Genomic DNA, 16,992 nt, shown 5'->3' with positions numbered 1-16,992 from the left:
TTGTAAAGGTAAATCAACAAACTTTATAATCAAAATCATATCTATAGACTGAGATTCTATATTTTAAGTTAGTAAATTAGGATATTTTCTTTCAAAAAGTGGTACCATGCCATATCTCAGTTTATTTGTCAATGTAGATGTCATATTCAATTCCTTCAAACACATTAGGTCTTTCAAATGTTTTAGGTAGCTTTTATTAAATCATTGCTGCACAATACCAAATGATATTCCAGTTATTGGATTAGAAACAGAAGTTTGTGATGATTTTTGATTGACAGCTTATTTCAACAGACTCTCTAGCAAAGTTTTATAGCCTGCTATACACACACATACCTACACACACACACACACACACACACACACACACACAACACTTCAGAATTACCTTACATATCTTCAAAGAGATGAGTTCTAGTCCTGATTTCTTGGGTGAATAGAAATTCATGTGATGATATATATCTTATCACATTAATTTATTTGTGTATATAAATTCTGGGGATATAGAAAGCATTCAAATATTTCATATTATTTTGCCCTTTTTAAAGTGGCACAGACTTTACATAAAAATCTTTGTTAGACTTTTAAAGATGCAGTGAAAAGTCATACTCTGTTTACCATTGGCAATGGAGGTTTTTTGCAAATACATACTGGGATGTAGGTAGCCAAAACATTATCTTCTGAGTTATAGAGTTACATGGGTACTTGCAAGACTGGGAAGTATATCAGGTATCATGGAAAATTGGAATCATGCCTAAATTCTCTCAGTTGACAAGGCATCTGACTTTCCAAGAAGGAGATATTGTAATTAGATCCATAAGTCACCATTCAAAATGAATGCTGAAACTGGTTAGAATTGTATGCCTTATTAATTCACAGGTGATCAGCTGCCTTTGTGTCTAGTCTTTTTAGAGGTCCACACATTAGTAGCCAAGCATAAACAAAGCTGGTTTTACTCAAATCCAGCACAATCCGTAGCAACTAGGGGCAACTTCCCTAAGAAGGGCATTTTAAGTGTTGTTCAGTTTTTAAGTTGTGTCCAACTCTTTGCAACCCCATGGACTGCAGCACACCAGGCTTCCCTGTCCTTCACCATCTCCAGGAGTTTGCTCAAACTCATGTCCATTGAGTCGGTGATGGCATCCAACCATCTCATTCTCTGTCGCCCCCTTCTCCTCCTGCCTTTGATCTTTCCCAGCATCAGTGTCTTTTCCAATTAGTCAGCTCTTGGCATCAGATTACCAAAGTATTAGAGCTTTAGCTCCAGCATCAATCCTTCCAATGAATATCCAGGTTTGATTTCCCTTAGGATTGACCTCTTTGCTGTCGGAGGGACTCTCAAGAGTCTTCTCCAGCACCATAGTTTGAAAGCATAAGTTCTTCGTCTCTCAGCCTTCATAATGCTTCAATGCTCACATCCGTACATGACTACTGGAAAAACCATAGCTTTGACTATACGGACCTTTGTTGGCAAAGCAATGTCTTTGCTTTTTAATATGCTATCTAGAATTGTCATAGCTTTTCTTCCAAGGAGCAAGCATATTTTAATTTCATGGCTGGAGTCACTGTCCATAGTGATTTTGGAGCCCAAGAAATTAAAGTCTGTCACTGTTTCCATTTTTATCCCATCTATTTGCCAAGAAATATAATATAGAGGGTATTTAATATTTCACAACCTCTTAGTGAAAACAGAAGAGACACTGTGAGATTATTTGAAATTTTCTTTCAGATTCAAAACTAAGTGTATCTTGACTTTAAAAACTACATGGACCCTTGATACAACTCTTTGAGAAACTCATTTAGATTATGTTCTGTGACTACTTGGTATCATGTAAATCCTTGAAGATCTGAAGTTAGTATATATTCTCTTCAGTATTCAATTGCAGTATATTAGGTTATAGGCATATAATTCCATCTTGATAACAGTAACACTTTAGTTTCTCTAACACTTAATTAGGCCACTTCAAACAAGTTCTGATTTCAGAAGTCATAATCTTTTGAAACCTTAAAATTTAACCCAAAAAGTCCTCAATTCAGTTCAGTTCAGTCGCTCAGTCGTGTCCAACTCTTTGCGACCCCATGAAAATCACAGCACATCAGGCCTCCCTGTCCATCACCAACTCCCAGAGCTCACTCAGACTCGCATCCATCGAGTCAGTGACGCCATCCAGCCATCTCATCCTCTGTCGTCCCCTTCTCCTCCTGCCCCCAATCCCTCCCAGCATCAGGGTCTTTTCCAATGAGTCAACTCTTCACATGAGGTGGCCAAAGTACTGGAGTTTCAGCTTTAGCATCATTCCTTCCAAAGAAAACCCAGGGCTGATCTCCTTTAGAATGGGCTGGTTGGATCTCCTTGTAGTCCAAGGGACTCTCAACAGTCTTCTCCAACACCACAGTTCAAAAGCATCAATTCTCCAGTGCTCAGCTTTCTTCACAGTCTAACTCTCACATCCATACATGACCGCTGGAAAAACCATAGCCTTGACTAGACGGACCTTTGTTGGCAAAGTAATATCTCTGCTTTTGTATATGCTATCTAGGTTGGTCATAACTTTCCTTCCAAGGAGTAAGCGTCTTTTAATTTCATGGCTGCAATCACCATCTGCAGTGATTTTGGAGCCCCCCAAAATAAAGTTTGACACTGTTTCCACTGTTTCCCCATCTATTTGCCATGAAGTGATAGGACCAGATGCCATGATCTTCGTTTTCTGAATGTTGAGTTTTAAGCCAATTTTTTCACTCTCCTCTTTCACTTTCATCAAGAGGCTGTTTAGTTCCTCTTCACTTTCTGCCACAAGGGTGGTGTCATCTGCATACCTGAGGTTATTGATATTTCTTCCAGCAATCTTGATTCCAGCTTGTGCTTCTTCCAGCCCAGTGTTTCTCATGATGTACTCTGCATATAAGTTAAATAAGCAGGGGGACAATATACAGCCTTGACGTACTCCTTTTCCTATTTGGAACCAGTCTGTTGTTCCATGTCCAGTTCTAGCTGTTGCTTCCTGACCTGCATATAGGTTTCTCAAGAGGCAGGTCAGGTGGTCTGGTATTCCCATCTCTTTCAGAATTTTCCACAGTTTATTGTGATCCACACAGTCAAAGGCTTTGGCATAGTCAATAAAGCAGAAATAGATGTTTTTCTGGAACTCTCTTGCCTTTTTGATGATCCAGCAGATGTTGATAATTTGATCTCTCGTTCCTCTGCCTTTTCTAAAACCAACTTGAACATCTGGAAGTTCACAGTTCACGTACTGATGAAGCCTGGCTTGGAGAATTTTGAGCATTACTTTACTAACATGTGAGATGAGTGCAATTGTGTGGTAGTTTGAGCATTCTTTGGCATTGCCTTTCTTTGGGATTGGAATGAAAACTGACCTTTTCCAGTTCTGTGGCCCCTGCTGAGTTTTCCAAATTTGCTGGCATATTGAGTGTAGCACTTTCATAGCATCATCTTTTAGGATTTGAAATAGCTCAACTGGAATTCCATTTAATACACTCTGGAAGCATGGATTTATTCTTTTAAAACTCAGGTACTGATTTTGTTTGGAGGAGCAGCTTAACACAATGCAGTAAGACTTAAACTGGGGCCTGGGACTAATTCTGGATAAGACTTTTGCTACCTAACCATGGAAATTCGGGCAAGTCACTTAACCTCTTGAGCCTTCAGTTTCTTATTCTGCCAAAGATAAAAGATACATCACTATGCTCCCTCCTATTTCCTTTTCATATGCTTTCACCTCTACTAATAGGTAAAAATAATCACTTTTTGGTTTTAGGGTTTAATGTCTCCTTTTTCTTCAGCTTAACCCTAATTACAAAGGATACTAGTTGCATTTGCAAAATAAGTTCAATTCTATGTCCCAGAAATATCTGTCTTGTGATGACTCTGAAATTGTATATGGATTTCTGGCACTGTGCAAGTGTCATTTAGCAATTGCTTCACGGGGAGCCCAGCGAGCACCTGAGTGAGGAGATGGGAAGGGCAAGGAGTTGGATTTAGGACTACGGAGTCGAGCTAGGGCAGATTAGGGAGGGCCTTGAGTGACAGGTTTAGGAATTTGAAGGTCCTTTTATTGTGCAGTAGAAAGTCATTTTATAATGGAATGACAGTGAGAGTTGTGTTTTAGAAGGCTAATCTGCTAGTTATAGACTCATAAGGACTAGCAGGTAATGAAGAGGAAGGAACGTGATATACCAAACTGGATCTTCTGAAATCTTCAAAATGTAAGATAATAGGGGTATAATTGACCATGTGGGCAGTGGAAAAAGAAAAACTGGGAAGGAATCAAGATGCCCTGGGAAAGAAACACAACGGGGCATGTTCCTGATAGATACGATGGATGAGGTAAAGAGGAATTCAAAATGTCTCCAAGGTCTCAAGTTGAAGAGACTAGAAGAAGAAGGTCATTAACTGAAGTAGAGATGCTTGGAAGTGTTACTCCTAGATGGAAGATTCTTGGGCATAGTTTTAGGCAGTTTGCATGGCAAGTGATGGTGAAGCATATTCAGTGGAAATGGTAGGTGAATGTCTTCTAATTAGGGAAGCAAAGCCGCGAAGATAGTCGTAGATGAAAGCTTTCTCTGAATAATTTTGAGATAACATTTTAAAGATAACATTTTATTACCATAGGATCATGTATCTGGATATTCAGTGTTTTGTATTAGGTTTGGAAAAATTCAAGGGAGTAATCAGTAAAACCCGTGGTGTTTCTGTTGTACAAGAACTGCTTTTGAAAAATTAGAAAGCTGTATACCTGTTTGTAAGGAATTACTGATGAGGCATTACTGACTCATTTTAAATCTGACTCATTTTTAAATGGCTTGTACAACAAAATACAGAATTCACCAGTGGGCGAGGTGCTTTAAAGAATAGGGTTGAAATTCAAAATACATCAGTCATATGGTATTGTTATTAAAGTAAGTGTGACACACAAATAGGAATTAAGCACATAGGAAAACCCAAGACAATTGTACTATGGGGAAACACATAGTTCAAATATTTAATGAAAATCACTTGGTTAACTTAAATGAATTACATAGGATTTTGCAAAGATCCATAGAATGGCAACTAGAACGACCAAATGTATTTCAGATAGACCTTATGAGAAAGGGCTAAAGAAAAATTATGTAATCTGTAAGAGAAATGGTTAAAAACAAACTGTAATGTTCCTCCTCCTGAATTTAGGAGGTATATTTTGTCCAAGACAATATAAGAGAGAAAAACTATTTAAAAAAAATACAGAATGTAAGGAATTGCCTCAATTGCTGCTGCAGGTTTTGTGAAGTCAAGGTCTATTGATAGATACTGGCTTCTAAATGAGATGGCAGGTAGGTTGTATCTGACCAATTTGTGAAAGATCAAATAACATGGAATGGCAATTATAATATACTGGTTGAGGTGGGGGAAGGATGGGCTTCCCAGGTGGTGCTAGTGGTAAAGAAACCCACCTGCTAATACAGGAGCTGCAGGAGCTGCGGGTTCGATTCCTGGGTTGGCAAGATCCCCTGGAGTAGGAAATGGCATCCCACTCCAGTACTCTTGCCTGGAAAATCCATGGACAGAGGAGTCTGGTAGGCTGCAGTCCATGGGGTTGCTAAGAGTTGGGCACGACTGAGCTACTTTACTTTCACTTTTCACTTTCCTGCATTGGAGAAGGAAATGGCAACCCACTCCAGTGTTCTTGCCTGGAGAATCCCAGGGGCGGGGAAGTCTGGTGGGCTGCCGTCTATGGGGTCTCACAGAGTTGGACACAACTGAAGTGACTTAGCAGCAGCAGCAGCAGAGCAATCTTTTGGAAATAGGTTGATATGATTACAAAATCCAAGATTCAAAAGCTGAGCAGTTATATGGGAGGTTATCTAAAGGTATTGATTTTCTGTCAGTGAAAATTCTTACACTTGGAGCAACAATAAAATGCTTCCTGAAAGAAAAAGAAAAATAAATAATTTAATATCTCATTTGTTGTTCAGTCACTAAGTCATGTCTGACTCTTTGCAATGCCATGATTGGTGGATTAATCTTAACTTTCAATTTCAATACTTGGCCTTGACTAAGGAAGCTCTTCAGGACCATTTTTAATTTAGAAAGAGGGGCTTTGTCCAAAGGACATTCAGTGGTAACTATGTAAGGAAAGGGCTTCCCTGGTGGCTCACATGGTAAACAATCCGCCTGCAATGCGGGAAACCTGGGTTCGATCCCTGGGTTCATTCAGTCCCTGGGCTGGAAAGATCCCCTGGAGGAGGGCATGCAACCCACTCCAGTATTCTTACCTGGAGAATCCCCATGGACAGAGAAGCCTGGTGGGCTACAGTCCTTGGGGTCACAAAGAGTTGGACATGACTGAGGGACTAAGCACAGCACAGCATTTAAGGTAATTCTCCATGATGGAGAATATTCAATGAAATATTTTAAATTCTTTTGTTATAAATACTACGTCTTTAAAATCAATGTGTTAAGAGTCGGACATGACTGAGCGACTGATTTGAACTGAACTGAATTAGCCTCCAATTAAAATAAACAAATTGAAATTAAAAATAAAAAAATTTTAAAAATAAAATAATATCAATGTGTTACACTTATAGCATACCTTAGTTCAGACAAGCCATGTTTCATATGCTCAGTAGTCACATGTGGCTAATGGCTATCATGTTGGACACCATGGCCCCAGATGATCTCATCCAAGCTCTCACCTTAAAATGCCATCTACATGCTAATTATTTTCAAATCGATATTTCTTGCATGAATCTCTCTTCAACTCCAGACTCAGATAACCAGAGCTATACTTGACATTACTCCTCAAATACCTAATATGTATCTCTAATTTACCAAGTTCAAAACTGAACTCATGGTCTCTTCCAAGTTTACTATTCCCCATTTCAGTTATTGGCAACTCCATCATTTCAGTTGCTCAGGACAAAAACATTAGAGTCAACTTTGAGTCCTCTTTTTATCTCAAATTTCATATTCAATCTACAACTCCTGTGGCACTCTAAGTTCCATGTTTAAGATATACCCAGAATCTAATTCACTACCACTACCATTGTCCAAACTCCTAGATATCTGTTGTCTAGATTATTGCAGTAGCATCCAAAATGATCCCCCATAGTCTGGTCTGCTCTTAGCCAGATGTCCTTTAATAACATAATCCAAAACATTTCACCTATCTGCTCAAAATTCTCCAATGGCTCCCAGTCTCACTTAGTGTAAAAGCCAGTCCTTAAGGACCTTCAGAACTCTACAGAATCTGGCCTCCTGTTACTTGTCTGATCTCATCTCTTACTGTTTTCCTCCTTCCTCACTCTACTCTAGCCACCCTTGCCTCCTGCTTTTATCAAGACAGTCGTGATCTAGCTTCAGGATCTTTAGACTTGCAATATCCTCACCTATCTCCATGGCTCACTCTCTCATTTCTTGCAATTCTTTGCTCAGATATCTTCTCAGGATATGATGTGAATGAATGATATGACTTGAATAGTTGCCAGAAGGAGGTGTTTGGGCACTAGTGCCACACGTTTGCCCTTCTAACAGAAGTCAACATACAACTTTCAACATTTATTGAGCATCCATTATATATTAATATAAGACGAACATGTATGATTGGCTGGTCTTAGTAACAGGAAACACTGAAATAATCTTAGTCCTTTAAAAGATTCTTGAACATTTTCAGCGCATACTGGAACAAATATTTCTTGAATGCTTTCAGCACATAGTGGAACAAACAAGTGAATTCCTTAGTTACTGAAAAGCAGCATCTATTAACAAGCAGGAACGTCTTGTCAGATATTATAGGGCTTCCTCCTCCCAGACAATCAGAACCTACAAACACAACCCCTCTGTCCAGGCAGTATTTAAGTCACTGCACTACTGGAACACTTAGTTCCAGTCCTAGTTTTACTCTCAGCTTGGCGGGTGACAGTAAATTATCTCTTTTATTGTTTGAAGTATTTATTCCCATGATAAAATGCTTAATCTCATTCATTTCTCAATTCAGGTTAGGAAAACGGGACAATATATACTTGGGTGTTACAAGCTGCCACAATTACATATGCATTATGGGGTCTGAGAACAAAAAAATCTTTTTTTTAAATCTAAGAATGTCTAAATCAGGACTATTCAAAACTGGTCTTCAGTTTGTGGTAGATTTAAGATCTTTACTTTTCTTCTTTTTCCTTTTTTTAACCCAATTTTCACTCAACACCACTTGTATGATTTAACGCATAGCTTATTCCAATTTGCACATACTAGTTTTTCAATCCAACCTAACCCAAAACAAAGGAGAAACATGATCAACCAGAGAGATCAAAAAGTGTAGTTAGTTCATCCCAGGAACAGATTTGAAGGTAAGATGACCGGGAGGAGAAAGGAAGTAATGAGGGAACATATGAAAATGAAGGAAGGAGAGTCATGCTAAATTTATTAAAATGGCTCAATTCAATGCAACACGTGTTTATTGAGTGCGAAGCATTTCGCTGGTCTTTTTAGTAATGCCAAGGTGAGCAAGACAGTCTTTGCCATTAAGGAGTTGGGAGCAGGAAGTGAATTAAGAAGGGCTGCTGCTAAGTCGCTTTAGTCGTGTCCGACTCTGTGCGACCCCAGAGACGGCAGCCCACCAGGCTCCCCCGTCCCTGGGATTCTCCAGGAAAGAACACTGGAGTGGGTTGCCATTTCCTTCTCCAATGCAGGAAAGTGAAAAGTGAAAGTGAAGTCGCTCAGTCGTGTCCAACTCTTGGCGACCCCATGCACCTGCAGCCAACCAGGCTCCCCCGTCCCTGGGATTCTCCAGGCAAGAACACTGGAGTGGATTGCCATTTCCTTCTCCAATGCATGCATGCATGCTAAATCGCTTCGGTCGTGTCTGACTCTGTGCGACCCTGTGGACAGCAGCCCACCAGGCTCCTCTATCCACAGGATTCTCTAGGCAAGAGTACTGGAGTGGGTTGCCATTTCCTTCTCCAATTAAGAAGGGCACAAGTTATTAAAACATCATGCAGAATACATAAAGGAAATACAGGGAGAAGAGAACTGATATTAAGGATATTTTAATATGCCAGGGGCAGTCACGTATGTTAACTCACACATGTTAACAAGCCTTCCAAAACTTCCAGGTAAGCTAGAGGAGGATAGGTAACTTGTTCAAGGTCATTTAAGTGAAAAAGTCTATACTGGCTTTGTCCTCAACCCAGGTTGTAAAGCCTAGATCCTTTCAGGGCACCATAGCTAGGGGGAAGCTCGTGGGAGGGGATTAAGTTAAGACTGGAGGGAACAAAGAGATCAGAAAAGCTATTCAGGGCGGCGAGTAAGGTGGGCCTTGAAGATGAACAGGCGATTGGGCAGCCTCATGTGAGGAAAAAGGGAGGCACTTTCGGCTCCGGAAGGAGTGAAGGCTACTGGCCGCCCTGCCAGTCCTCCGGGTTGACCAGTCAATCTAGGCTGAAAAATTGTCGTCTGGTGGGTCCCTTCCCCAACCCAACCCCCTCTTCGCCCCCGTCTTTTCCTTTGGGACTTTTCAGTGTTCACCAATTTCAGCGTTAGGCACCTGTATTTTCTCCTTTGCTGTGAAACTTGAAAAATCTCAAATGTTCTAAAAACGACCACTGAGTCCCTTGGACGACGGTGGGGGTCCGACCGGCGCCCCTGACACAGCGCCCTCTCTCCCACCCCCTCAGCCAGGCCGCCACCCGCGGAGCGGCATGCGTCCCCGGGAAAGCGTGCTCCCCCGAGAGCAGGGTTTCCACCAGTGGGCGCCGCGGACGGGAGGCCGGGCGGCCGGGCTGGGGTCGCCGCGGTGGCTGCGGGTCCGAAGCGGCCGTGGCGGGGCGGGGCGGGGCCGCGGCGGGGCGGGGCGGGGCCGCCGGCGCACCTGCCCGGCGCGGCCGGACTCGCGGCGGCTGCGCAGACGACGTGCTCCCCCCTCCCGTCCCGCCGTGTGTTTACGTGGAGACGAAGATGGCGGCGGTGGTGACGACGCGGCCCGTGCGGCCGAGGACGGTCAGCCAGTGAGCGCGCAGACTGGTTCCGCTCCGGGAGGGGCGAGCGCCCGGACCGGCCCTGCGCCCTGCGCCGCGGAGCTCGCGGTCCCACCCCCGTTGGAAGCGACCTTGCCTTTCCTTCCCCGACCCCCTGCCTGTGTTCCCCCAGCCTTCCCCGCAGAAGCTATGGAGGACGAAGAGAGACAGAAGAAGCTGGAGGCTGGCAAAGCCAAGGTGAGAGCCGGAGGCCGCCCGGCCTGCGCTGGGAGGCGGTGGCCGGGGAGGGCTGGGAGGGGTCCTGCGAGGCGGAGGCCTCAGCTCAGCAGCCCCGGCGCGCTGCCTGGGACGGAGGTGCTGCGGCGTCTGCCGTCGTCTTGCCCTCGTCCCCTTTTTCTAATTGAAAAAGCCTGGTGAGACACTACCTAGCGGTTATTTCCCTGATGACTGGGTGGTGTGGCTCCTTTCTCGTGAATGCCCAAATAAAACCTCTCTCTCTTTTTTTTTTTTTTTTTTTTTTTTACTGTATACGCTGATATAGCTTGCTTCTGAATCTCCAACCTTTGACTTGTTTTGAGGGAGTTTTCTGGGTTGTGCAGACATTGTGCTTTTCAGGGTGGGGATTTGGGGCTCTTCTTTATTCGGTTGGGGATTTGTACGCTCATCATCGGCTTGGCTTTCTTAGGTGGCACGCTGGCACTCTTGAGTGTGTGATTGGCCTATGACAGCTGTCTCAGTCGTGGCTTGAGTGTGCCACAAGTGCCAGCTGTGAACTTCGCTGTAGGGGCATTTTTAGAAGCATGGCTTTGTATGTTCGTGTTTGGAGGTCTTTGTCACGGCATGCGCCTTGTATTGTGTGGAATGTTACCGCAGTCTGCGAATGGAACTTCTGGGGACGAAAGGGTCCATATTCTTAGCATCACCTATAGAATTCTTGCTTTCTTGTCGAGTCCCTATCTTATATGTGTGTATGGAAAGGACTATAAAGCAAACAATGGAAAAGGTTTTATTATTCAGTGGGTTTCATGAAAATTTTGACATAGACGAAATATAAATTACATAGAATATTTCTTTTTAAAATTACGTGCTTGAGCATATTTCTTGACTGGCCAAAAGGACCCTTTCCTCCCTATGATGAAATTACAGTTTATAGACTGTATGTTGTTTTATTAGAGATGATTGTTCACAGTCATACTTGCATCTCAGTTAAATTACAAATAGTTTAACTGTTTCTTTTCGTCTCCGTCTCCTCCCTCCAAATAAGCAAAATGAGACTGGGTCTGATTTGGGTAATCACTGAAGAACCACACTGCAGAGATACAATCGTAGATGCTTAACATAAGTTTCTTAAACTAATGTAAGCATATAAACTAGCTCTGTATTATCTAAGGTCAAACCTTAAGTGTTTGTATCAGGTGGATTGTTATTTTAGGATCTACACACAGGGAAGGGAAATAAAGGCATCTTTAAGATCTCAAAGTTGCTTACATTTCTGCAGTCTTGAGGATCTGAGCACATCTATAAATCCAAGAAAGTGGAGGAAAAGTGTGCACCTCCTTCCAAAAGCATTGAAGTTCTAGTTAGACGTTTTGTTTGTTTGCTTGTTACCTCAGTATTTTTACTATCTGCCTCCAGAAGTATCTCTCCTAAGTATATATGAAGCAGTCCAAAAAACATAGTTTACTTTGGACAACACCTCTCATAATAGAGAATTTATTTAAATTGCTTTGGTTTGGCAAAAAAGAATTCTAGTTTCTTTGTGTGATTTCTGCCTATGGGATAAAAATCTTCTTCTTTTAACATTCACTTTCATTGTGGAAGATTATCTTCTAGAATTGAGCTGAATTTTTCTAGTCAGAAAAAAATTCAAGACAGGTAAGGCAAGATATGTTTGCTGGAGCATTGGCACCAAAATATAAAAACACTGGGACAGCCTTCAAAGACAATGTTAGGAGAATCACTTTCTAAACTATATTATTTAAGTCTGATAGAATATTTTTCAGCCATTAAGGTTATGAAGACTGATAGGAACATGGACAATAAGAACATGGACATCGAAAATAGTGTGTACATTATTTCTTTTGTATAAATGTATGCTTTTATGTTAGGACTTAAAACCTTTGGGTTGTGAGTGTAAGGTTGTTAAGCAAACCTGTGTCAAACTCCTGTTTTACACCAAGAGCTGGAAATACAGAGATGGTGACAGTCTGTTTTCTGAAGTTGCTCAAAGTTTAGCGGGACAGATACTGGGTAATAAGTATAGTGAGAGAGGTGGTATTATAGGATTTGTGGCAAATTGTTTCATTTGTTTAAATGTGTTAAATGTTGCTGCCTCATTTTTAAGACTGTTTTACAAAGAAGGTTCTTGATATTGATACTTAATGCAGTCTAGCCTGATATCTATCAAATGGTAAGTATGCAGTAAATATTTGCCTAGTGAATGAATGAGCAGAATGACTATGAGCTGTTAACATGTGCTGCTTGACTAGCATGTTGTAATTTAATAACAGTAATTCAGAATTCTTGTCATTGGAAGTCTCATTGCTGGCATTAAAGATCACTTAAAATAACCATTTCTAAAACTTTATTAGATACTTGGTTCTCTAAATGTCTTGTTTGTTCATTGAATTTAAATACTGTATTTGCTAATCTGTAAAACCACAACTTGTAAATTTGCTTCTTGGTGTTTGGTAAACTATTCATTGAAAAACTACTTCCTTTCTGTATCTATAAATGATAATTTTTTAAATGACCTGTTGTGAATACAGTATAGTATACTTTATAAAATGTGTTATACCAACCAAAATTTGCAATGATAGAAGAATAAATTTGGTATGTGTGCTGTGCTTAGTCGCTCAGTCGTGTCCGACTTTTTGCGACCTCACGGACTGTAGCCCACCAGGCTCCTCTCTGTCCATGGGGATTCTCCAGGCAATAATACTGAAGTGGGCTGCCATGCCCTCCTCCAGGGGATCTTCCCAACCCAGGGATCAAACCCACGTCTCCCACATTGCAGGTGGATTCTGTACCATCTGACCCACCAGGGAAGCCCAAATTTCCATATATGTAGCCATCAAAATAATTCTGCAGAAATGTTCTGATTTGGGAAAATGCCCACAAATAACACCAGATTGATAAAAATGTTACCAAAAAAAAGTATATATACAATCTTTATATATGAAGACACCTGAAAAAAAAAATGCACCAAGATATAAATGATGGTTATCTCTGGGTGGTGGGTTATAGGCAGTTTTAATTTCCTTTACACTCTTAGTATTTTCCAGATTCTCTGCAGTATATTTCTTTTATGACCAGTAAAAATGTTTAAATGCCATTTTTGAAAACAATAAAAGCTTATCAAATATAGTATGTTGAAGAGAATGTTATGTTGTTTGATCATTATACGGAACAAGAAGATGAGCCCTAGGGTAAACTACAGTTCTTATTCCAGTGCTGTTTCCATTATGTATTTGGGATTCTCTATTATTAGACGTTTATATATCTCCCTTCTGGCTTTGTAGATCTCATGCTTTTTCTCTGTCGATTCTCATTGCCATGAGCATGCCTATCTTGGTGGCTCCGTCTCACCTGCGTCCTCCGCTAATGTGCTGATTTAGATTTGCTGTGACTAGCTTGAGGGGCTGGCTTGTAATAACCAAGCACTGGTGGAGCCTTGTGAACGCGCTGTATGACAGTTTCGTTCTTCTGCCACTTGTTGGTTTTTTCATTTGCTGTTGGGTCCTCAGTTACTTCCTCAGTACTGAGGTAGTAAGAAGCATGACCTGTGGAGACCTGAGACATTACTGCATTAAGTAAATATTTTCAGAACCAGGCTAACCTCATTGCAAGGAGCTAATAAGGACAGCGCTACACAGGCCGTCCTTGTGTTGATCCAGAGTTCTAACTCCACTTTAAGTGACTTCAGTTTTTTCCAAGTAAAATTATCTACAATTTTATGGAAAAGAAAGTGTTGTAATATTAGCAAACAGAATTAGAGGACAGTTGTATATTTAGTATAAAATTACTTCTGCATATTCACAGAATGTATACTTTTTAACATTCTACTGGCAGAATTCTATAAAACCAAAGTTTTTATTAGCTATTCAGCATTTTATATAATTGGCATTGTTGAATAATTATAAAAATTTTTGCCTGTTGCATTCAGTAAGTAATAATTATATGATTGTTTAATGAGCATTTTCCATTTGAGAAATATTGCCAGCTCTATACAAAAAGGACAGTGCTCTCTGCAAGTTGTATATTAGGTTATTGATAATAGGACTCTTCAATCGTTAGTCATGGTGTATAATCGTTCTTTACATATTTCAGACACTCCCCTCCACCACTAAGAACATTGCTCTCCATCCCTGTTTCTTATATACTTTCTAGTTTTTTATTCTTATCTGCGACATCACTTGCTTAGCTTTCAAAGTAGGTGCTGCAGTTTGATACCTTCAACATTTGTAAGAGTGGTGCACTGTCTGCAATTTAAAAACCAACTCATGACCTTTAGTGTTTGTTGGAAGAAAAAAAGCAAAAAGTGATTTTTAGTTTATGAGCTTTAAAGAGAGAATATGGAGGAAAGAATGGGCAGAACAGGTTTCTCGAAGTTTATATTGAAGAGAGGTTTTGAAGGCTAATCCAGGGACATGGCAGGAACAGGGATAGAGCAGTGATTGGGTAAAAGAGCCTCAAGATCCGATGAAGAGACACTTGGTAAGGAGGTCTGTGGTGTCCTGTTAGTGAAACTGAAAGTTGAATAAGCTCATGAAAAACAGAAAGTGAAAAAGAGAGATTTATCCCAGTGACTGGGATATGACAAGATTAGAGCAAAAATTATTTTTAAACCAAACACCTTATTTTTATGTATAAGAAGTTTGTAGTAAGAATTAAACTATGACTGTAAAATATTTATCTGTTGTAGGCTACTGATTATTGAACTGTAAGTGAATTTCCTCTAATATGAAAGCTAGAAAAGGTTCTCATGGTAAATTGTTAAACGTTAAATGATGAGGAATGTTTTTCATATCTCAATTCAGTTCTACTGAAATTGAAATTGGATATCTTATTTCGTTAGTTAGCATCTCTTTAAAAACTTTAATTTGGAAAGCTTCAGAATTTTTCAAAGTTTATTTATAAACTTATAAAAGGGCTGTTTTGCATTTGGAGCTTCTGTATTTATATGCTGTTTGTTGTACAAGAAAAGACATTTATTTGCTTATTTGTTCAACCAACATTTTTGAACGCCTACGGCTGCAGCTATGGACTTATACTTGGCAAGCAATTATTTAAATTATGATGAATTCTGTGCCTTATTGTCTGCGGGAAAAATCCTGTCACAGTCCATGACTCTCAACAGGTGTTCTGAAGAAAAAGTGTGTTAATGATTGAAAGCTTTTGAGTTCTTGTGGTGCTAGATATAAGAAGCTATGATTTTTCTTTTTTTTTTTAACTTGAGGTGGAAGTCATGTAAAAATTAACCATCTTAAAACAATACAGAGGCATTTAGTATGTACATAGTATTGTGCAACTACAACTTATGTCTAGTTCCAAAACATTTTTATCATCCCAGAATAAAGCCCTGTATCCATTAAGAAGATATTCTTCATTCCCTTCTTCCCCCAGCCTCTAGCAGCTACCAGTCTGCTTTCTATTTGAATAAGTTTACCTATTCTAGGTATTTCATATAAATGTAACCATACGATTTGACCCCTGGTACCTTTTTTTCACTTGGTGTAATGTTTTCAGTGTGCATCAGTATTGTATATATCAGTTTTTCATCTCCTTTTATGGCTAAATAATATTCTGTCGTATGTACATACCACATTTTGTTTATTTATTCATTGATGCGCATTTAAGTTGCTTCTACCTTTTGGCTATTGTGAAGAGTGCTTCTGTGAACATTCATATATGGTATTTGAGTACCAGTTTTCATTTCCCTTGGGTATATACCTTAGTTCAGTTCAGTCACTCAGTCGTGTCCGACTCTTAGCGACCCCATGAATCGCAGCATGCCAGGCCTCCCTGTCCATCACCAACTCCCAGAGTTCACCCAAACTCATATCCGTTGAGTCGATGATGCCATCCAGCCATCTCATCCTCGGTCGTCCCCTTCTCCTCCTGCCCCCAATCCCTCCCAGCATCAGGGACTTTTCCAGTGAGTCAGCTCTTCACATGAGGTGGCCAAAGTATTGCAGTTCCAGCTTCAGCATCAGTCCTTCCAATGAACACCCAGGACTGATCTCCTTTAGGATGGACTGGTTGGATCTCCTTGCAGTCCAAGGGACTCTCAAGAGTCTTCTCCAACACCACAGTTCAAAAGCATCAATTCTTCGGCGCTCAGCTTTCTTCACAGTCCAACTCTCACATCCATACATGACCACTGGAAAAACCATAGCCTTGACTAGATGGACCTTTGTTGACAAAGTAATGTCTCTGCTTTTGAATATGCTGTCTAGGTTGGTCATAACTTTCCTTCCAAGGAGTAAGTGTCTTTTAATTTCATGGCTGCATTCACCATCTGCAGTGATTTGGGAGCCCCCAAAAATAAAGTCTGACACTGTTTCCACTGTTTCCCCATCTATTTCCCATGAAGTGATGGGACCAGATGCCATGATCTTCGTTTTCTAAATGTTGAGCTTTAAGAGTAGAATTTCTGAATCATATGGTAATTCTGTGTTTTTGAGAAACCACCAAACTTTTTCCAGAGTGGCTATACCCATTCCCAACAGCAGTGTATGAGAGTTCTAATTTCTCCATATCTTCACCAACACTTATTGTTTTCTAGTTTTTAAAAATTATGGCTATTCTAGTGGGTGGGAGGCAGTATCTCATTTTGCTTTTGCTTTTTAATTTCCTAGTGACTAAGAATGTTGAACATCTTTTCATGTGCTTATTGCCCATTTGTCTGTCTTCTTTGAAGTGTCTGTGCATGTCCTTTGCCCATTTTTTAATAGGGCTGTTACCAGCTTCTTTTGCATAATACTACTATTACTTATATTTATGTTACATACAAGTTGTTATATACTG

The 16,992-nt window shown here is 40.4% G+C and overlaps 1 protein-coding gene across 13 annotated transcripts in view; it reads left to right on the top strand.

Moving 5' to 3' along the window:
- Window positions 1-8,151: 8,151 nt before the first annotated feature.
- Window positions 8,152-16,992, top strand: part of AKAP9 (A-kinase anchoring protein 9) — a 168,288-nt gene continuing 159,447 nt past the window's right edge. For all 13 annotated transcript variants that reach the window (XM_086397964.1, XM_086397963.1, XM_086397968.1 and 10 more), the window contains exon 1: window positions 8,152-10,200. In XM_086397964.1, the coding sequence (XP_086254090.1) occupies window positions 9,688-10,200 (513 nt within the window). In that variant the 5' untranslated portion in view covers window positions 8,152-9,687. The remainder of the gene's footprint in view (window positions 10,201-16,992) is intronic.

Source organism: Bos grunniens, chromosome 4, assembly GCF_055505025.1.
Source record: "Bos grunniens cultivar Pamir isolate PY7600 chromosome 4, Bosgru_T2T1.0, whole genome shotgun sequence".
Classification (NCBI taxonomy): Eukaryota; Metazoa; Chordata; class Mammalia; order Artiodactyla; family Bovidae; genus Bos; species Bos grunniens.
The sequence above is the reverse complement of the archived record's forward strand: the minus strand, read 5'-3'. Positions and strand labels throughout refer to the sequence as shown.